Consider the following 22,332-nt stretch of genomic DNA (forward strand, 5'->3'; position numbering starts at 1 on the left):
CCCTATATGTACCGGTACAGGTGAAAGTACAAGGTCAAAGGTCCTCAACGCAGCCTCAGAGAGGTTTGATGAAATAATACATCACCGTATACTGACCTATGAAGATCTTTTTGCCTATGATGCAAAGTATCACAGAAGTTGCCTAGGACACTATCTTTCAGAAAGGAACATTCTAGCAGCTAGAAACAAACATTTAACAGAAAAGAAGTTAAATGAACATGAAAGAGCTTTCATTGAGCTAACTGAAGAATTAACTAATTCAAAGCATATGACTGTCACAACACTGAGTGCTGTAACTGAGAGCTATAAAGGAAAACTGAGTACAGCTACAGAACCAACAATGTATAAATCCTGGAAACTCAAAGAAAAGATGAACCAGCATTATGGGGATAAACTCATCTTCATTGAACGTCCTGGAAAATCTGATCTGATCTGTTCTGGTGTCATGACTGTTGGCCATGCAATGAGAGAAGCTTCTCTCCTCAGAGAAAACATAACAGAAGACAGGGAGACAATGCCTCCACAGAGAACAGAGACCCTCACTGACACTCAAATCCTCCACCAGGCTGCAGGTATATTGAGGAAAACTATGGAAAAGGTTGAGCATGAGCCTCAATTCTACATAAGCAGTGACAAGCTTTCCCTTCTCCAGTGCAGTGAATATGTGCCAAATACTCTGTATGATTTTGTGAACTGGTGTGTCAATGCAGGTGCATTTAAAAATGTGCAGACCTGTGATGAGGACCCAGCTCTGAAGAATAACACAAGTGTTATAACCTTTTGCCATGATCTAATTGCACAGTGCTGCAGCAGGCGTACACCTATCACACTAGGACTTGGGATTATGATCCATCATGAGTTTGGCAGCAAGGCCCTTATCAACAAGCTACACATGATGGGTCATTGTGTGTCGTATGATGAAGTGCGTCAATTTCTCACATCAGTAGCAGCAGATCAATTACAGAGAAGCAAAGGTGTTTACATTCCAAATGGACTGACAAGAACCACAGAACATGGGATAATCGATGCAGCCATTGACAACTTTGACCAGAATGAAGAGACGCTGGATGGCAAAAATACAACAGATTCCATGGCAATTGTTGTATACAGAAGAGGTGATGTTGCCACAGCACACAACCCCATCCTGAGAATCCCAGAGAGATCTCTCCATGCCCTGGACAGCTGTGATTTGGATAATGAAGAGGTTCAGAGGTAAATATTATAGACCAACTATCTGCCAGACACATGCAATACTTGATTGAAATGGCTCTGATATACTGTATGTTAATGCAATATAATCCAATATTAAAATGTAAAATGTGTAATGTGCACTGGAGGCTTCAAGTTTCACATTACACTTGTGTAAGTCAGACTAGCATTTGTCCAATATTCAAGTTACACATTATTTGTGAGGTCACACATCATAATCTAAGGAATCTGGAGTGTTGTTGTTTGTAAGGGCATTTTGTTAAAGATTGAATTATATGACAAAAGATGCCTAATGACTTGTTCTTGAATTTCAGATACATGAAGCCAGGTAGGCGATCTGAACCACCAGCAGTTCTACCACAGGTCCTCAAATCAGACAGCACAAAAGCTCAGGCAGCAGAAGGCCAAGACTTACTTTGGAAGGTGAGCCGTATCATGAAAGAAGAAGACCAGAGAATCCCAGGATGGTCTGCATTCAATGCCTATGTATCCACGTCAGACATCCCATTAACAACAGTACAATATATGCCCTTCATAAGAGCTTCACCATCAGACCTATCTACAATCTATACAGCTCTTTTGCAGCTCACACAGCTTGCTCAAGAACTGGGACAGAGGCATATACTTGTAACTGCTGACCTTGCCATCTACAGCAAAGCACAGCAAATTCTGTGGAGCAAACCTGAAGCTTTGGATGGCAAGATCACCATGAGAATTGGAGGAATGCACGTCACCATGGCCTTTCTGGCAAGCATTGGGAAGGTGTATGCAGACGGGGGCCTCTTTGACATGATAACCGAGTCTGGAGTCTATGCTGACGCAACAGCTCGGCAGATGCTTCAGGGGAAACAACTGACAAGAGGTGTGAGGAGCATCAAGGTTGTTTCAGAGGCTCTGTTCAGGCTCTTCTGGATGGCACTGGTCTCCTGGCTGAACAAAAAAGGCCAAAGTCCATTGTCTGCTGAACAAGAACACCTCCTGCGAGATGTGCAGCATGCCTTTCATGGCGACGACCAGGTCTCTGCCAGACAGTTCTTAAGTGAAGTGGAGACAGACCTTCCTGAACTGAGGAGAAGAATACAACAGTTTTCAGAGAGGGGAGTTCAACAATCAGCAACTTTTAAGTACTGGCTGAATTTCCTCAAAGGGGCTGATCTCTTACTCAGAATGCTACGATCAGAGCGTGAAGCTAACTTTGACCTTCATCTCAACTGCATGTTTGAAGCAATACCATGGTTCCGGGCTGCTGGCAGGATGAAATGCAATGTGTGGTCATGGTATTTGACAGGTATGACGGCCCACAGTCAATCAAAGACCTGGAGAGGCAAAGGAGAGGTGCAAGTGATGGAAGGCCTACACATGTTATCACTGGCAACACAAATGTCCCAAACTACAGGAAGTACTTGAGGAGAAGTGGAAACAAGACTGCACTGTGCATGTTTGTGAGCAACTACATTGTCACTGCAGCCCCATAGAGACTACACTCAGATGACTCCATCATCTTGGCAGGTGGATTTGACAAAGGGGAGGAGGTGAAGAGCATCTGCACAGCAGGAGTCAGCAGTTTGACATCACTGTACAGTGATCAGGAGGAGGCAGACACAAGGATGGTGCTCCATGCCATACATCTTGCAGAGTCATATTCCCGCATCATTGTGAGGTCTGATGACACAGATGTGGAAGTACTGCTCATATACTATGCAAGCAAAGAAATGTTTGGTTCATCTCTGGTGTACATGCATACAGGCCATGGAATGAGAGAGAGCTATGTCCCCATCAACACCATATCTGAGAAGATTGGAAAAGACATGTCTAACTGTCTACCAGCATGTCATGCACTCACTGGCTGTGACACAACAAGTAGTTTGTACAGAATAGGAAAGACAACAGCATTCAACAAACTCAAGACCCATCTCAGCGAGCTCAAAGATCTGGCCCATTTTGGACTCTCTGCCAGCTTGGAAGAGTCTTTGCCAGTCGCAAGAGAATTTGCGCTACTCCTATATGGAAAAAAGAAAATGGAAAATGGATTGATTGGGTTACTCTTATTCTGACTATTTGGTGATGTAGTTCAGCCACCTGGTATTTCCCTCTCCAAATATCATGACCATCAGAGTGAGCATTCTTAACTTATAGGCTATTATGCCACTTATCCCCCATTCGGAATTTGACTGTATCAGAGAAGAGGTAGGCCTATGTCTAAAGAAATCTCATTTGCAATAGAACTGTATGAGATATTTCCATACAACTACTGGTTATTGTTCAATAGCACCCTAGACAATTCAGTAATGATATATTTTTCAGGGATTTCTGTTTTTCTGATAAATGAGAGAAAAGTGATGGAGTCCTATGTTCCTGTCACCAAAAAGTACAATTTCCGTCTAAACTAAAGCTAAGTTTACAGGACTATAATTCAGTATTTATTTAGGTAAATAGTTGTCTGACTATTTGGTGATGTAGGACAACCACCTGGTTCATACCTCAGCAAATCTGAAGAGGAAAGGAGTGATCATTCTCAAGTTATGGGCTTTTTTGTCACCTTCCCCATATTCGGCCTGGTCTAATTTGGCTCTTTTTCAGGGATTGGGGTAGCTCTAAAGAACAACCAAAAAAACATCTTTTCCCCCAAAATAAAATTTGACAACAATCAATTTCATTAATGGGAGACCCTAAAGATAAGAAAAATCATGGTTGTCATTTGCTCTACCTCGGGTAGGGGTATCTCAAAATCTGAGGGCCCTTCCTGCTAGACTATTAAGCCCCCTTGTCTATGAAACCAGCCCTTAGCCTAGCTCATATAATAGAAGGTTAGATTTCAACTATCTGTTTACCTGTCTTTTTTTATGATTGTGTATGTTTCTCCGTAACTATTAAATGGATTCATTTTGTTTTGAAACGATGGCATCCTCATTCTTCCTATAGCCTCAATCCATTAGTGTTGGGTTAGTGGGAACTGCTGAAGAGTACAAAGTATTCTTGCGATGTTTCATTTAAAAGGCTAACATTCATTGTTGTGTGTGGAGTTGCTAAGACACCTATTTACACCTAGAATTAATAAATGCATTGTGTATCCCTGAGATCCTCCGCTTCCTGACTGTGTCAGAGACAGGTCGTGAGCTTAGAATTATAAGGTTCTATCTCCGTTTAGGGTAGTTCAGAGATATTGAGCGTCAAAGTTTTTACATTCCATTATGTTTTGTGAGATGGAACCTTTGTATTTTATGAATTACTAACTCAAAAATGTCAACATTTAAAAAAGAACACCACACAGGCATTAATAAACACCTAATGGATCAGATTATGTAAAAAAACAACATTTTGACAAATGGAGATAGAACCTTATAATTCTAACGTCACAAGGTGTAAATGAAAAAGAGACGCATTGTGATCCGATCGCGATCTGATCTGGTCGAGATGGACGAGCTTCCATTGTGGCTGCGTCACGGACACGTGTAAACACACCCAGGCACACCGAGGTCCCCTCAATCACGTTCTATTCAACCTCGTTCCAATTAAGCCATGTGACACGCGAGAAGGGACGTCGAATCGAAATCCGATCACAATGACGACAAGGAAGTCAGATGAACAGTGCATTTTCACACAAGGCGGTAAAAGCGAGCTGGCCAGATCCGATTGCTGTCAGGTCATACACCGTCTGATCACAGGACAGGTGTTAATGCATGTAAGGGTCTTTTTTTATCAGGTATAGTGTTGCTCAAGTGCCGTATACTCGTTTTCTTAATAGTTATTTTTCTCACACAGGTGTAAATGCGAGCTGGTCAGATCTGATTGCTGTGTCATATAGACTCACCGAACACTTTATTATGAACACCTGTATACCATCTCATTCATTCAGGTGGTGTAATGGTGTGGGGAATGTTTTCTTGGCACACTTTGGGCCCGTTAATACCAATCAATCATCACTTGAATGTCGCAATGTACCCATCATAGCCACAATGTAGGCTACCCATCTTCTAATGGCTACTCCCAGCATGATAATGTACCATGTCGCAAAGCAAAAGTAGTCTCAAACTGGTTTCATGAACATGACAATGAGTTCAGTGTTCTTCAGTGGCTTTCCCAATCACCAGATCTGAATCCAATAGAAAAACCTTTGGGATGCGGTAGAACGGGAAATTCACAGCTTGAAAGTGCACCTGCAGGAATTGTGTGATGCAATCATGTCATCGTGGACCAGAATCTCAAAGGAATGTTTCCAACACCTTGTGAAATCAATGCCACAAAGAATTTAGGATGTTTTGAGAGCAACGGTATTTAGTAGATATAGTGTTCCTATTAAAGTGTTCGGTGAGTATAATATACAGGCCATTTAGCTGGCGCTTTAATCCCAAGCGACTTAAATTGCAGTGAATGTGTTACGGTACATGTGGGAATACGGTATATGTGGGAAAACTAGGATTAGGGGGCCCCGCGGTGGCGTAGCGGTCTAAGCACTAGCCACTAGCCACTAGCCCATCCCGGTCTCGCCAGACCCGGATATGGCCGAGGCACACAGGGAGCGGCATATTGAGCGGCCGCTCCAGAGGGCGGTATAGGACTATTTCCGGACAAGGATCCGTCGCGCAACTGCGCCCCCGGGGTGCCGGAATAACGGTGCTGGGCTCGAGGAGCCAGTCAGCTAGTCTGCCTGGCGGTCTCCTCTGGGGCTGCCGGCCACGGGGTCGTGCGGCGGATCCTACGCAATAGGCAGGGGATAATTGGATGCTAGGTTGGGTTCAATTGGATACCAAATTGGGTGAAAAAGGGATAAAAATAAATAAATAAATAAATAAATATATAAATAAATAAATATATAAATAAATAAATTTTAAAACTAGGATTAGGGTTAGGTGCTACGTCGACTTGGTACATGCTGGCATGTCTAACCCTAACCCTAATCCTAACCCTAACCCTACCCCTAACCCTAGTTTTCCCACATGTACCGTATTCCCACATGTACCGTAACATATACATTTTTGAGTGTATATGGTCCCAGCAGGACTCAAACCCCCAACCTACGTGTTGTTAGCACCATGCTCTACCAACTGAGCCACTGAGATTCTCTAATGAAAGCCTTGGCTCGGGTCTGTCAAACATTAGCAATCATATTTCATATTAATTTAGATTATAATTTCATTTTAACTGGTGTCACTAGTTTTATGTGACCACTATAACGTAGAGTCTGCTTTTGTCTCGTCTATGACGGAGTATAGCCTCATTTTGTAGAACTACTCTAGAATTATCCCCCCTATAACTTGTCCTTCAGGACTACATTAACAAACATTTTATGATGGAATAAAAATATGCACATCGCAAGTCCTACTTATTCAGTGAACCCTGACAATATGGGTAAAAAAAAAAAATATATATAAACTATTCTAGAAGACACACAGACCTAGAACCCTTTCAAAGGCTTCACTCAGGGTTCCATTCAGACTCCACTGTTACTATAGCTACCGGCCGGCTCTGAGAAGCTCTTTAGTGTATCTCGGTTTCTTTTTTTCTTTTTTAAAAAAGGAAGCAGATTCCGTTTGAGTTATTCTGCCATTGAGCTGGGAACATGCTGCTAGCGCGCAACAAAGAGAGTCATTAGCTAACAGGGCGATTATCTATGCAATACTGAATGCCTGTAAAATACAGACACACTTTCCATAATCCACAGAAGAAGGAAAGAACCCATCCTCCTGATGCAATGGCTTCAACATTCATTCAGCAATAATCTACTCTGAAACACTGAGGTTATAGACCGCCATCATTTAACAAACAGTATACCAGTCTGTCAACAAGCTAGTGAGCATAAATGGTAATAACTAGTAGTAGTCTACATTATAACTGTATATTTATTTCAACAAATGAAATAAAGGTGGTGGTGGTGTTAAGACATGTTCTTCTACAAAGAGTGACAAGCCACTGTGACTGACTACGACCCCTAACTGTGTCGACCAGTGTCTCACCTGACTCCGAGATGGCTTGGCCACAGCTCCCGTCGTTGCTGTTGTGAACCATGCCCGACATGCTAGTCCGTCCGTACGTGTGAAGGTGGTTGTGCTGCTGTGGGTGTTGTTGACTCGGGTGAGACAGTGGTGGCGGGTTAGTGTTGGGGTGGCCCAGAGACAGGTTCCCTGGTCCCACTTGTCCTCCACTAGGCCCCAGGGGGCCACAGTTCCCCAGCGACGAGGCCTGCATCTGGCCCATCATCCCAGGGAACTGGCCGTGTGGTGGGCCCCTTGAGTCCATACCCTGGCAGTGCATACCCTCGCCCCCCGGGCCGTGAAGCCTCTGCTGGGCCAGTAAGCTCTGCTGGGAGGCCCCGGGGCCCATGGCCCCGTCGCTGTAGTGCATTGGAGGACCGGAGCCTGTCGGGGCGGCCCGGTTGTTCCCGGACATGTGGGAGCTCTGGCAGCTCATGGACTGGAGGAGCTGGGCCATGGAGGTGTTGGGTGGGAGGCCCCCCATCCGGGCCACTTTCCTCAGCTGTTCAGCGGGGCCCGGCGGCCTGGGGGGGCCCACGCCAACACCGCCCATGTTGGGCTTGAGCATGTTGAAGACCATGCTGCCGCCGCCGCCGCCGTCATGGTTGCCGTTGTTGGGCTGCTTGCGCTTGCGGAGCGGGTCTCTCTGCTGGGCCATGAGCTTGTCCCGCAGGGCGGCCCGTCCGCTCTGGCCCTCCGTCATGGTCAGCAGCATGGTGGAGTTCGGGGGGAGCATGGGGTTTAAAGTGCTGTGCCCCTCGACTAAGTTCCTAGTGCCGCCGATTTGATTGATTTGATTTGCTAGCTGTGCTTTGGCTGCTGCTGACAATAAGCTGCTTGCAGGGAAGGAGGCAGCGTTCTGCTGATTCAGCATCTGGTTCAGGGGCATCCCTAGCAGACCCGGCGGGGGGTGTCCCTTCTGGGGCGCGATGGTGGCCGAGGCGGAGGGGTACATGGGGTTGTGCTGGGTGCCGATGGCGTTGCTCATCCCCACCAGCAGCTGACTGGGCATGTCTTTGTATTGGTGGAGCGAGTCGGGCTTGGCGGAGGAGGAGGGGCTCGAGGGCATGGTAGGGCGGGGGGACCCCATGGATGACCTGGGGGGGACCTTCATGCTCCCACACGGGAGCCCCTGGGGCCCCGAGGGCATGGCGAAGCTCCCGTGGTCGGAGGAGGTGGAAGAGGAGCGAGAGCGCTGGGGCGACGCCTCCACCCTGCCCAGGGCCGGTCCTGCCATGTGTACAGGGGAGGTGACGGGCGAGGGAGACATGGAGGAGGTGGTAGCAGTCCTCTGTAAATGACCGCCGTGGGCCGCTGGCCCGGGCTTGACTGTCGGTAATGGAAGGTTACTTGGCAAGGGGACGATGGCCGGAGGGACATTTACATTCATCATTGGTACCTGAGAGGGGACGCTAGGTTGGAAGTTGGGAGGGTTCGAGTTCGTGGTAGAGGAGGAGGAGGAGGCCTGGCCGACGGGCTTGCTGGGGATGGGGTCTAGGATGCCTAAGGGGTCTTTCTCTGAGGTGGTCATTTGCTTTTTCTGGAGGGCGCACGAGGGTGGCGGTGGGGGGCCCGGGTGAGACCCCGACGGCTGCTGGGTGGTTTTGTGGTGAAACGAGGCGCGCGGCATGTCCATACCGGAGGGGAAGTTACACAGAGGCTTCTTCATGACGGGGCTTTTGGCGGTGACGGTGGGGGAGAGGGGTGTGCTAGTCCTCCCCGCCAAGGCGCAGGACGACTGGGCCGCGGGGGAGCCGTGGAGCAGCATGCCGGGCGGGGAGAGCGGGGTCCTGCCGCTGCCGTGGATGGAGCTACTGGGGCTGTGGGCCCCCCCCGGGAGGAAGCCACAGGGGTTGTTGTTCCGTGAATACAACACATCCGGGCTCCCCAGGGGGTCAGTCCTAGGGGACAGGGGCGATCCGTCCCCGTAGAGCTGGGAGCCGGCGGAGGAGGGCGGGCTCAGCATGCCTCCGTAGCCGGTGCGGTGGTACGGAGACCTGGGTCCTGGATCACTGCTGCCCAGTCTGTGTTGTCTAGGGTATCCGACGTAAAGCTCCTGCTGCTGCTGCTGCTGAGGTCCACTCAGCTCCTGTTGGTAGTGCCGCTGTTGCCCGACTGCCATCATCATTTTGAAAGGATTCTTGCAGTCAGGAACCACCGAGTTAGGCAGCACCTCGTGGGATGTGTTCCTTATTGCTCGCTGAGTTGTGGAATGTGTGGGGGCCATCGCTGTCGCACCTGGAGGACAAATAAGTCAATTACTGGTCGAAGACGGACGGTGGTAATTATAGGAAGTCTCTACTGCCCATAAGATATGCCGGAATCCTTTAGAAGTTGATTTGGAAACCAACACAAATACATTTACAATTACATTTTAATCATTTTAGCAGACGCTTTTATACAAAGCGACTTACAATTAAGAGATTACAGAGACAGTCTCCCTGGAATAACTTAGGGCTAAGTGCCTTACTCAAGGGCACACTAGTGGTGGTGTTCCTAGGTGGGATTTGAACTTTGACTTTCGGATCACCAGTCCAACTCACTATCCACTAGGCCACTAACTCACTATTCACTATCCACTAAGCCACCACTACCCCAAATACTGCACAGCATCGGACTTGGCAGAGTTCAATGAGAAGGGACAGCAATGTGTTCAGCTGTGGTTGAACCACATCTAGCCAAGCCTTGTAACTGACTCTCTTGTGGACACGAAAAGAAGAAGAAGACCCCAAATACTAAATGTTATGAGGCTGAATTTGAAAGAACTCAATGAATAAGGAGCAGTACCTCCCCCCGGACTAGTCAGAGTTAGAGATGGGTGGGGTAGCTCCATACTCTGGTGCAGTGTTGCCACAGCCAGCAGCCTTCTCTTGTGGATACAGAGTTTGGTGACATCTTCATCTGCTCTCACGTCCTCCGCGGTCCTCAGCTTGACAGCAGCTCCCAGATCAAAGTTAAACACCTGAGGAGAGAGAAAGCTTTCTTTTATCCAGGCTCGTCTTGACACACACACACACACACACACACACACACACACACTCTCTCTCTCTCTCTCAGTTCCTTCTTCGGCGTATGGGTAGTTGTTTTCCTCTCCACTCCACCAGGCTCGGGGCCGAGGGGCTACCCTTTTACCACCCCGAGACCTGGTTGAGGGGCTCACCCGGGCTATATTTCTGGACACCCCTCCAGAAGCCACGTCATCGTCTCGTCATCTAATACCGACAGACCATGCATCCCGTTGGGTGGGTGGTACACCGGGCAATCCAGGATAACATGGTCTGCGGTTTGGTCCTCTGCGCCACACTCGCACAACGCATTTGGGGCCAAGCCCCATCTGTGCATTGATGAGCGGAAACGCCCGACGCCGGTCCGGAGACGATTGAGCCTCACCCAGGATAGCCTTGGCAAGTCCATCCCGAGGGGCTCAGGGCCGGCGACTGGGATGTGGTCGCGGAGTTTGGAGGTGTTAGACTCCCACTCCGCCCGCCACATATAATCCGCCCATCCTGCCGCACTGATGTTAAGATCTCTGCATTGCTGCCTGAGATCCTGTGCGGCAGGCACAAATGGGTGTCTCGACTTGAGACGCCGGGAGGGCTCCGCTGTTATAGTGAGCCTATCATGGAGCAGATGGTTATTAAGCTCCACGGCCCAGCAGGCGAGACGTGCTGTGGCTCCCATGCGGCAGAAGCCTGCGGGCTGGATGCCTGCTAGGATGGGAAGGTTGTCCACGGGGGTAGGACGCAGGCATCCTGTCACAATGCGCAAGGCTTCGTTTATAGGCGAGTCGATGAGGCGGGTGTGGGCACTGCGACACCATACTGGGGCCAGGGTTTCCGTTAACCGGTAATTACCGGTCTTTGTCCGATAAAATGTGTTGAAGTCCGACATATTTAAACCTCTTCGGTCATATTGTCCGGTGAAAATAACCGCTAAACCCAGTAGCCCATTCGGCGGTAACCCGCCCCATCTGGCAACCCTGTCTCTCAACGGCGCGAGTACCGTAGTTTAGTCAGTTACCGTAATTGAGTTTGATCTAGTCTAAATAAAACCACTGCAGTGACAGGAGTCAAGGTTATTGTTCTGCGTGTTTTGGATGTGCTAGAGCACAGTGAATGACCACCGAGGGCCGTGAGATGCGGCTAGTAAAGGACGCTAGCCATCTCAACCCCGTTCATTGATTGAGCCTGCCGTGCCCGTTCCAGCCCTGAGTCGGGAGAAGTACTACGGGAGTAGTGCGCTACTATCGACAACCTGGGCTCCTGGTACCATTACATTAATTAGGATTGATTAGATTAGGTTGACAATACCACACTACATTTGAGTTTAGGGATATCAATGTTATATATTTGTGTATGTTTTATCTTTATGTATTAAATGTTATAATTGTTCCACATTTGAGACCTGTCTTCCCCCACTCAGTTATTCAGTCGGTGTCCATCATTTAAGTTCAATTTAGTCTATCTATAGTGTTAGAGTTGAATTTGTGCCACTAAGGTGAAATAGTCCACGGGTGTGTATCCCCCCGATACATCCTCCCCATTCTCATACTCGCGAGTCCGAGTAAGTATGATTTGACAGGCAGCTAGACGTAATGCCTTCCCAATCAGCGAGACGTGGTTATAGAATTGACGTTGTTTTATTGATAAAAAGGGTAAAACTGGAAAGAGAATATAAAAAACTTACATTACTGTCGTGAAACTACGTATTTAACACACTTCAGTTAACGTAATGTCCGTTCATTGATCGATCGATGCAGTCCGTTCAAATAGCCATCAAAAGCTAAACTAGGCATACTTAAAATTACCAATTACATACTCAAATCCCATTAATGCAAATGAAATAAACATCTTAAAGTAGCCTACAGTCGTAATTCAAAGTAGCAAAGGTGACTAGGCTGCCCAGTGTGGCGCGCGTGCAGCCCTGGACATATGCCATAGTAGCGCATGTGAATCATGAAAGCCTATATTATTATATAGTTAGGCATCTAATCGTATCGGATGAGAAATAGACATTAAATGGCATAGGCCTATATAGGGTACAGAACAGCTAATCACCGCGACAAACACCTATATTATATTTTAATATGATGACCGGAATTTCTCCCGTTTGTCCGACACATTGAAATCTTCCCGGACACGTTGACCGGCACCAATTTTTTCTAACGGAAACCCTGAGCGGGTGTTAACCCACAGCTAAGCCATAATGCTTGTTTCCAACATAGTCCTCCGTCCGACATAACTGAATATTCAGAAAAGGCTAATATTCCGATTAAGGTGTTAACATGTCACAATATTCCGATTCAAACAGGCATATGCCAGGGGTCTTAATCAGAATATGGCCTTAATCGGGTTCGGTAGGTGTTTACATGACTCTTGCCCAATCAGAATATTGAGCATATTCTGATTAATACAGGAATATGGTGTGCATGTAAATGCAGTCAATGCAAGGTACAACACAAATATCAATATGACTGCAAGGAGGAGATATTTAAATATAAATAAATATATGTGATATTTCTTTTAACATGCAAATAATAAAGACTGGTTTGAATACATCTTTCTCTAGGAAAATGGAGACTTCAACATCTTGAGAATCTTCGGTCTCAAACAATCTTTTCGTGGGCCAGTTTTGAGATTTCAATAGGATTATAAGAAGATACTTTGCACCTTACAAGTATTTGTATTGGGGAACACACATGAATTGTGACATTGAAAGGCCTTCATTTAAAGCAGCAATTACATAATTTGTACCCCGGGTAACTAAACATCTGTTCTTCTGCTCACTTCTGAGCCAACCCTTAGGGCCAATCCCAATTCACCCCTAGCCCTTCGTTTTCACCCCTATGGCTCGATTTGCGCGTTCACGTTTAGGGGGAGGGCTGTCCCATATTCATATTTCATCGAGGGCTAGGGGTAAGGGGGAGGGCTAACTATTACTTCGTTTCGAGCGATTCCAGGACCAGACTAGCTTCGAAGGGCTAGGGGTACGCTACCCCTTGATACCAGGATGCATTGCGAATCATCTACAAATATAAAATCCTCAATTTTGGCCGCCATTGGCTACAATCTGTAATTTGGCTCTACATGTGTGTTAATATGTCATTTTATGAAGTTTTTATATGTTTTCAGGCGAGAAAGTAACCATATATATTCACAAAATGTGTCCAGTTTATCAAAATAACCCGTTTATCCTAGATACTACGGAGGATGTTATCATAGTGTTGTTAGCATAGTGTTTGTGATGCTAACGGCCGCCATCTTTGCTATCTCCTCCGGTCACAGGAGATGTGAGAATTCGCCGGCAACACAACACGTCACCCGTACCGCGTCTAAACCACTGTTGATGACGTAGGCGCCGTGAAGGGCTGTCCCAATTCATAGGGCTTAGATTTCAAGGGGTAGGGCTTGTGACGTATTCGAAGGCCTTGCCTTCGAATCGAGTGACACTCGAAAACGAGCCATAGGGGTAGAAAAGGGAATTGGGATTGGCCCTTAACTCTTTGACTGCCAGCCATGTTCAGAGCGGAGAGCTCCACACTGCCAGACTTTTGGGGCATTTTCGCTGAACTTTGAAGACCCACCAAATATTGAATTTTCGGACTACATAAACATTGAACATATCTACCAAAACTTTAGACTCTCTTCTTTCATCAGAAAAAGAAAGTTTGTTTCTAGCCTCTTTGAGTGTTTAGAAATCGGCCGTAGAACATAGGGTGGTTTCAGCAAAAACACCTGATTTTGACCAATAAACAGAGAAAACGAGCTTTTTCTGCAGAACTTTTTATTTTATTTTACTGCACTTTTTCTGTATCATCCGACTCTGAACTGTTTGAAGAGTCGCGCGATGGCCGCAATGCTCCGCGCCGCAATGCTCCGCGCCGCAATGCTCCGCGCCGCGTTTGGCACATACCCTGATCCGTTTCGCCATTACTACAACCCACAGCAAGCCACTTCCTTCTCCAGGCTTTTATCGAACTACTGCCCCCATCTGGGACCGAAATACATTACACCCAAGTCTGAAATTCACTCGCTAGGTGTAGAACATGTCAATAACGCGATCCCCGCGGAAATTTTTTTTTTCTATAAGACGCCAATTGGCGTCTTTGGCAGTCAACGTTACTATTCTATAAGACGCCAATTGGCGTCTTTGGCAGTCAATGAGTTAATCTCCGGGTAAGGCTTTGTGTGATGCTTAGTTAATAACATCTGCTCATTTGGACTCAACTCAACGCTTTCTGACACAATCTCTAGCAGGGTACAAAAAGCGCTTACCTTTGGAAGGATGAGTGGGCACTCGAGGCCGCACTTGCATGTCCCATCTGTTAGCAGGTAGGCTTTAACCTGGTCCAGACTGGACAGCACTGAGCCGCTGGGACTGCGGGTTAGAGAGACAGAGAGATAGACAGGTACTTTATTTATCCCCCAGGGGGAAATTAAGGCGTTACAGCAGCTCACACCAGAAACAACAACAACAAAATAAACTGTATAACAGTACAGTGTAGTGACCGCTCGCTAGCAAGCAGAGTATTCGTAATTCACGGCGTTCCAGCCTTGTATAAAGCACTGTTGATATGTTTGTGTTTACTCAATCACCCAGGATGCTTAGCGGGTGATATGACGGGATATAAGTGGGACAGAGAGGAATGAAAGTTTGTTGTTGTCAGTACGCATGCAGAGAGTGAGAATAAAGCACATGATTGTTTTTCTACCGGCAAACCGACTACATCGTCCTGTTATTGCCGTCACTCCTACATTGGTGACCCTGATATTCTCTCGAACGTTTTCGGAGATCATTGAAACATGACAACAAACGCAGTTTCACTCAAGCTGCCCGTTTTTTGGGAACAAAATGCCATTGCATGGTTTGCACAAGCTGAAGCTCAATTCGCCCTCAGGGATATTACCGTGGATAATACCAAATACTACTACGTGGTAGCAGCTCTAACCAATTCAACGGCAGCGAGAGTGGTGAGTCTTATTGAAAACCCACCGGCACAGCACAAATATGTTACCTTGAAGGCGCACCTCATCGATACTTTTTGTCTGTCTGAATCTGGACGTGCACGCCAGCTCCTCTCTCTCCCTGGGCTCGGTGACACAAAACCCTCTGAACTGATGGACCACATGCTAGCTCTGCTGGGCGACCATCAGCCGTGTTTTCTTTTTAAAGAGCTTTTTCTGCAACAGTTACCAGACCAGGTTCGTTTTTCAATGGCTAATTCCATCAAAACAGACTTTCGTCAGCTAGCCAAGGAAGCGGATATATTTTTCTCAGCTGGGAAGAAGTGTTTTACAGCCACCATGGATGAGTTTGGGTTCCAACCACTGTCCATCTCCGCTACTGCTGTGGCCCGACGGGTGAGGCCGTCGGGGTTGTGCTTTTACCATATGAAATTCGGGGACAAAGCTAAGAAGTGCCTGCCACCATGCAACTTCAGTGTGTCGGGAAACGCACAGGCCGCCACTCATTAGCAGCTGTGGGTGCCGGCCATTCTGCAGGCTTGCTGTACGTCACTGACTCCCTCTCCGGCCGCCGTTTTCTGTGTGACACAGGTGCCCAGGTGAGCGTGCTGCCTGTATCGGCAATAGACATTAAAACAGCGAAACGAGGACCCTCCCTTGAGGCTGCCAATGGCAGTGCTATCGCTACCTTCGGCAAGCGCACTGTGGGTTTGTGTTTTGCTGACCAGCGTTTTACCTGGAGTTTTGTGTTGGCCAAAGTGTCTACTCCCCTCTTAGGCGCTGACTTTCTCTGCGCTAACAGCCTCCTGGTGGACGTGGGGAACCGCCGACTCGTCAACGCTGAGACATTCGGCTCCTTGTCATGTGAGCGCAGTGACGCAGCCACAATGAAGCTGTCCAGTGCTGTCTCGCCGGCTGACGATTTCTCTCCTCTTCTATTGGAGTTCTCAGACATCACAACACCTACCTTCTCGGCTGCTACCACCAAACACGGCGTCATGCATTACATCTCCACGGAAGGCCCACCAGTGCATGCCAGGGCCCGTCGCCTCGACCCACACAAGCTCACCATCGCGAAAGAGGAGTTTGCAGCCATGGAGGCACTTGGCATCATTCGCCGTTCTGACAGTCCTTGGGCCTCGCCTCTCCATCTCGTTCCCAAGTCCAACGGAGGCTGGCGTCCGTGCGGCGACTACCGGCGTCTAAATGATGTCACCACACCTGACCGTTACCCCGTTCCACACATTCAAGACTTTTCGGCCCATCTAGCGGGCGCGTCTATTTTTTCTAAAGTGGATTTGGTACGGGGATACCACCAGGTGCCAGTTAGCCCTCAGGACGTCCCCAAGACAGCGGTTATAACACCATTCGGACTTTTTGAGTTTTTGAGGATGCCGTTTGGCCTCAAGAATGCTGCCCAGACCTTTCAGAGGTTGATGGACGCCATGCTGGGCAACCTCCCTTTTGTGTTTGTCTACCTAGACGATATCCTGGTAGCTAGCACGTCCAAGGCAGAGCACCTATCCCACCTCCGTCTCCTCTTCAGTCGCCTCCGGGAACATGGATTAATCATCAACCCAGCAAAGTGCCAGTTTGGACTGCCTGCCATGGATTTCCTCGGCCACCACATCACTACTGCTGGGGCGGTCCCGCTGCCATCAAAGGTGGACGCTGTGCTGCAGCTCCCACGCCCTACCAGCATTAGAGCTTTACAGGAGTTCCTGGGGATGGTGAATTTCTACCATCGATTCATCCCCCAGGCTGCCCACCTAATGCGACCCCTGTATGGGGCTCTCAAGGACAAGACCCCTAAGCACATCATCGCATGGTCCGACGAAATGTCAAAGGCATTCTCAGACACCAAGGAAGCCCTCGCGAGCGCGACCATGCTGACTCACCCCGTGCCTGAAGCTTCCGTGGCCTTGACAACTGATGCCTCAGATTATGCCGTTGGAGGCGTTTACGAACAGCTGGTCAAGGGGGTTTGGCAACCCCTGGCATTTTTCAGCCGACAACTCCGCTCCAGTGAGCAAAAATACAGCACCTTTGACCGAGAGCTCCTCGCTCTGTACTTGGCAGTCAGGCACTTCCGTTTCCTGCTGGAGGCTCGTCCATTCACAGTTTTTGTGGACCACAAACCCTTGATTTTTGCCATGGCTAAGGTGTCGGAGCCGTGGTCTGCCAGGCAGCAGCGTCATCTGGCTTATATCTCCGAGTTCACTACAGACATTCGGCATGTGGCGGGGAAGGACAACCCCGTAGCTGACTGCCTCTCTCGTGCCACTATCGGGGCTGTCCACCTCGGCATCGACTACGCCCATATGGCTGCGGATCAGGTTTCGGACCCAGACATCCAGGCATGCAGGACTAAAGTTTCTGGCCTCCAGTTGGCGGACATCCCCTTCAGTGACGACGGCACAACGCTGCTTTGTGACGTGTCCATGGAGCAGCCGCGCCCCGTGGTTCCACATGCATGGAGACGGCAAGTTTTCGAGTCCATACATGGCCTCTCACACCCAGGCAGGAAACCTTCGCAGCGCCTGATTGCGGCGAAATTCGTCTGGCCCAGGATGAAGGTTGACATTGGTGGGTGGGTCAGGACCTGCGTGCCATGCCAACGTGCGAAGGTCCATCGTCATGTTAAGGCCCCGCTGGAGCGGTTCACGGTCCCGGAAAGACGCTTCGACCACGTCAACATTGATCTGGTGGGTCCCCTTCCCGCCTCCAGGGGGTACACTCACCTTCTGACGATGGTGGACAGGACCACCCGTTGGCCAGAGGCCGTCCCACTGACGGAGACTACCACAGCTGAGGTGGCCCGCGCATTCATCGGCACCTGGGTCTCCCGGTTTGGGGTCCCCTCAGACCTTTCCTCTGATCGGGGGGCCCAGTTCACTTCTGGCTTATGGACTTCCATTACTCAGCAGCTGGGTGTCTCCCTCCACCGCACTACGGCTTACCACCCACAGGCCAATGGCCTGTGTGAACGTTTTCACCGGTCCATGAAGGCTGCCCTTAAAGCCGATCTCCGGGGCGACGGCTGGGTCGACAGGCTTCCTTGGGTGATGCTGGGACTCCGTACTGCACCTAAGGAGGACCTCCTTTCGTCCTCTGCTGAGCTGGTGTACGGCCAACCCCTCCGGGTTCCGGGGGATTTCCTCCCCTGTGCTACGGTCCCCTGGTCAGCACCAGAACAGCGAAGTGCGCTGCTGGACAAGGCCAAGTCCTTCCGGCCGATCCCTACCTCATGCCACGGCGTTCCTAAGGTACGTGTCCCGCCTGATCTGAAGGCAGCGGGGTATGTCTTTATCCGCCAAGACGCCCATCGAGCCCCTCTGCAACCGCCCTATGATGGTCCCTACCGGGTCTTGGAGACAGGCGACAAATCCTTTATTATCGACATGGGGGGTAGTAAGGAACGCATCTCGGTGGATCGCCTTAAGCCAGCTCATCTGGACTTGGACCGTCCCATCGAGGTGGCCCACCCGCCCCGCCGCGGTCGCCCCCCTGTTAAAACAGTCCCGACCCTAGCTCCTGCAGACCCCCTGCCCTGCCGTCCGAGGCCGGCCAAACGTCCGCCTGTTGTTTTTCCCCGGCCTCGGTCTCCTGTGCCTGCTCAAGGGCGCCAGAGTCGCTTTGGGCGAGTGATCAGAGTCCCTGACCGTTTTTTGGGGCCGGTTCTTGTGAATTCTGGGGGGACGTGTGTAGTGACCGCTCGCTAGCAAGCAGAGTATTCGTAATTCACGGCGTTCCAGCCTTGTATAAAGCACTGTTGATATGTTTGTGTTTACTCAATCACCCAGGATGCTTAGCGGGTGATATGACGGGATATAAGTGGGACAGAGAGGAATGAAAGTTTGTTGTTGTCAGTACGCATGCAGAGAGTGAGAATAAAGCACATGATTGTTTTTCTACCGGCAAACCGACTACATCGTCCTGTTATTGCCGTCACTCCTACAACAGTATGATTTAACATCCCCCAGCCTGATCACCCCCCGATCGAGCCAGCTGGAGGAGGAGTTGTACAGTCTTATTGCGGAAAGGCAGTAAGACTGTACAAAACAAGAGCTCATGTTGATGCTACTAGGACTGCGAGTTACCGAGCTAAATGTCTGGCCATCGTTACAAAAATAGAGGTAGTCCTACCTTATGTAGATGACCCCACTGGGATCCACCTTGCGTCGCCAGCCAATGGGCACCTGGATAGGTACTGTTTGTGCATCCCCTCCCTCACAATCCTTTCCTCCAGTCATTGTTCTGGTTTTGCACACAACACCTCAAAGGATATCACACGTCAACCAGTGTCTTCACAATACATGTCATTTTTGTCTTCCAATAAGAGGACTGTGAGCTTCAACTTAACTCCCGAGTTCGGATGCTTGTGGCTGAATTGAGGCGAGGAACGCTCACTGCAAGTCTCTACCCTCTGAGATCCCTCACAGTTTTCCAACTAAACACCAACGAGATTTCCATAACTGTCTGTTTCGTTCAGAGCCAAAGACACTGAATCAGATACAGGGATGGCCTGGGGTAACATAGGTGTGAAGGAGATAAGGAGTGGCTCATGAACTCTTTCACAAGTCCTTTAGATTCAGAGGCCACAGTTGAGCTTCTCTTTCCTGGTATGGAAATCTGTCATCCTCAATCTGTCAATTAAGTCCAAGATCATTGCTCAGCTCCTCAACTTCTTGCTCTGGTCTTCTCATGGTTCCTGGGTGGGAGAAACAAATACATATATAAGAGAACAGTTGATTCACAAGTTGACAGACGATGTTCGTGCTGAAAGCAAGTCTGGAAGATGATGAATATTGATGTTGTATTCCATCAACCCCTATGGATATCATACATTATACAACAGTTAGTTCTGACCAAGTAATTTGATTGGACAAGAGGCATTCCATGAGTTACGATATACAGTATAACAGCACTGGGACTTTTAACTAGATGTATCACTCCGCCGCACAGGTGTTCTAAATGACCGTTAATTAGACTACATTGTAGAGCGGACCTGCGCCATCGTACTGCTGTTCTAACCTCCGGACATTTGTCAGTGTGAGTTCAAGAGGCGCGTCTGATTCAATTGCTTGTGCTAGAATAGACTGTGTACTACTCGATACCTCACCGTATTCATTGTTAGAGAGTTGACTCATGTTGATATTTGACTATAATGTGCACACTAGAAAACGATGGAGCAGCGTGCTGTCTGATGTCAACTGGTCTGACTCTGAATCACATTCACACATGCCACCAAAGCGACTGTCAACCGAGTCATATTTCACTGGTTGCAAAATACATGGAAATGTACAAATAAATGTACACGATACAAAGTAGCTAGCCACGATACAAAGTAGCTAGTTTGTGTTCAGGTTACTAGGCAACAGTCCAGTTGAACAGTCCCGTTGGGGAACTATTTTTTCTTGACGGAGCCAAAATAAATGATTAAATAAACAAACAAATAATAATCTGTTGTCACTTATTACTGTTAATTAATAAATTGCGCTGTAGAACTGTTGTATAAAAGCAATATCACACTCGAGGTCGTGTGTTATACTGAATATCAGCACGGCTGTGATTGTCTTCGGTACTCGGCCTGGCGGCCTCGTACCTATGACCGAATCACAGCCGTGCTGATATTCAGTATAACACACTCCCTCTCGTGTGATATTGCTTAAACAACCAGGTCAGCAGTAAAATATTATGTAATCTACCAGAAACTAGGTGATATAGCCTAGATGGTAAATTCTGACATTAATAATTCATGTTCTCATGACATTTTTTGATTTAATTGCAAGCTTTTTTTTTTGCACAGTGTTTGAGTGTGCGGATGCTGTTATTTTGAACTCTATTGACACTCTTCAGTTCCAGTACCTCAGCAAAGTCTGATCACGGATGAGCGGTGGTATTTTCACTCATTCATTTGGACTTTTGATTGAATTAAAATAAAATGTCTACCTGTCACAACAATAGTCTAGGGTTGATGTTAGGTGGGTGACAACTGGAACTATACAGCACCAGTAGGGTGCATTATGTTTCCAGCGATTGCACAACTAGACTTTGTTTCCATGCATCATATTCCAAATCGCGGTCTGAGCTACTGGACAATTCCTTAGGCTTTCCTTAGGCTAGAGCCCTACTTGTGTCAATGTTGTTAAGTGTTAAGTGATATTATTATTTTTGGCCTTGACTGTGAGAGGGCTGCAGTCACACGCAGGCTACTCCCTGAGTCATTACCGTTCCTCTGTAGGACCAGGCTAAACTAAAGCAGGCACACAAGCAGGTGTGTCTAGTCAAGGTATGGTGGGTCACAACAAACACCATTGTGATAAATCCACCTCCCCAATGGATGATTGTCATGCCAGTTAACATGCTTTAAGGAAGAACAAACCATATTGAAATGCAGCTTATCTATGGTGATTCAACGAATCAGCCAAGCTACTAATGGGATGGGACAACAGCTCGCACACACACTGTGGGTCCTCAGGACAAGAATTGGAAGGACGTTTAACAAAAACACTGCTTATAGTTTTATACCTTTCACAATTGCAATGTGATTTAAAAGATAGGGTCGTCACTTTATAAGGTACATAAACAAATATAAATGTTGTGGCAACATATGCAGAGTGTCTGGCCATCTGCATGCCCCAAAACACAGCCTACTGAATACACTGTTACAGTAACACAATGAGTATCTGAAACACATGAGACCAAAGACAGAGAGAGAGAGAGAGAGAGAGAGAGAGAGAGAGAGAGAGAGAGAGAGAGAGAGAGAGAGAGATTGCTCAAGTGATGACATGTGTGACAAGCTCTGTATAGCAAAGCTCAAGGTGTGTGAATGTCCACGAGGAGGTTTCAAATCACACAACAACATTGACATGTCAACGGACAATTGGAACAAATCAACCATGTATAACGCAAGCATCAGGACATAGGCTTAGACCTATTGTAACATGCAACACGCATCAGTGTCACCAGCACACACATGCCATATTCAACCCCATATTCAGAAAAGTCAGCAATACAGCAACACTGACTGTCATGACGCTGCTACATCGGAGTGTTGTGTACGAACTGAACTGACACCTGTGAACCTATTGCAACTCCTCCAGCTGTTTGGGGGACCAGTTGTAGAGATCTGACTCAAAATGCTGTAACAGGGAATTGTTTCTCATTGGCACTATATCTGTGTT

The 22,332-nt window shown here is 48.0% G+C and overlaps 1 protein-coding gene across 1 annotated transcript in view; it reads right to left on the bottom strand.

The window, feature by feature from the left end:
- The window catches only part of mbd5 (methyl-CpG binding domain protein 5), a gene marked incomplete at its 5' end in the record, with an annotated part of 30,072 nt that extends 10,674 nt beyond the window's left edge, over positions 1-19,398 (bottom strand). Inside the window, 4 exons of the mRNA XM_080527837.1 lie at positions 7,164-9,419; positions 9,969-10,143; positions 14,456-14,558; positions 19,292-19,398. Of these exons, the coding sequence (XP_080383963.1) occupies positions 7,164-9,419; positions 9,969-10,143; positions 14,456-14,558; positions 19,292-19,398 (2,641 nt within the window). The remainder of the gene's footprint in view (positions 1-7,163; positions 9,420-9,968; positions 10,144-14,455; positions 14,559-19,291) is intronic.
- Between the last annotated feature and the right edge of the window lie 2,934 nt (positions 19,399-22,332).

The sequence above is a fragment of the Nansenia antarctica genome, assembly GCF_963989245.1.
Source record: "Nansenia antarctica genome assembly, chromosome: 3".
NCBI classification, from domain to species: Eukaryota; Metazoa; Chordata; class Actinopteri; order Argentiniformes; family Microstomatidae; genus Nansenia; species Nansenia antarctica.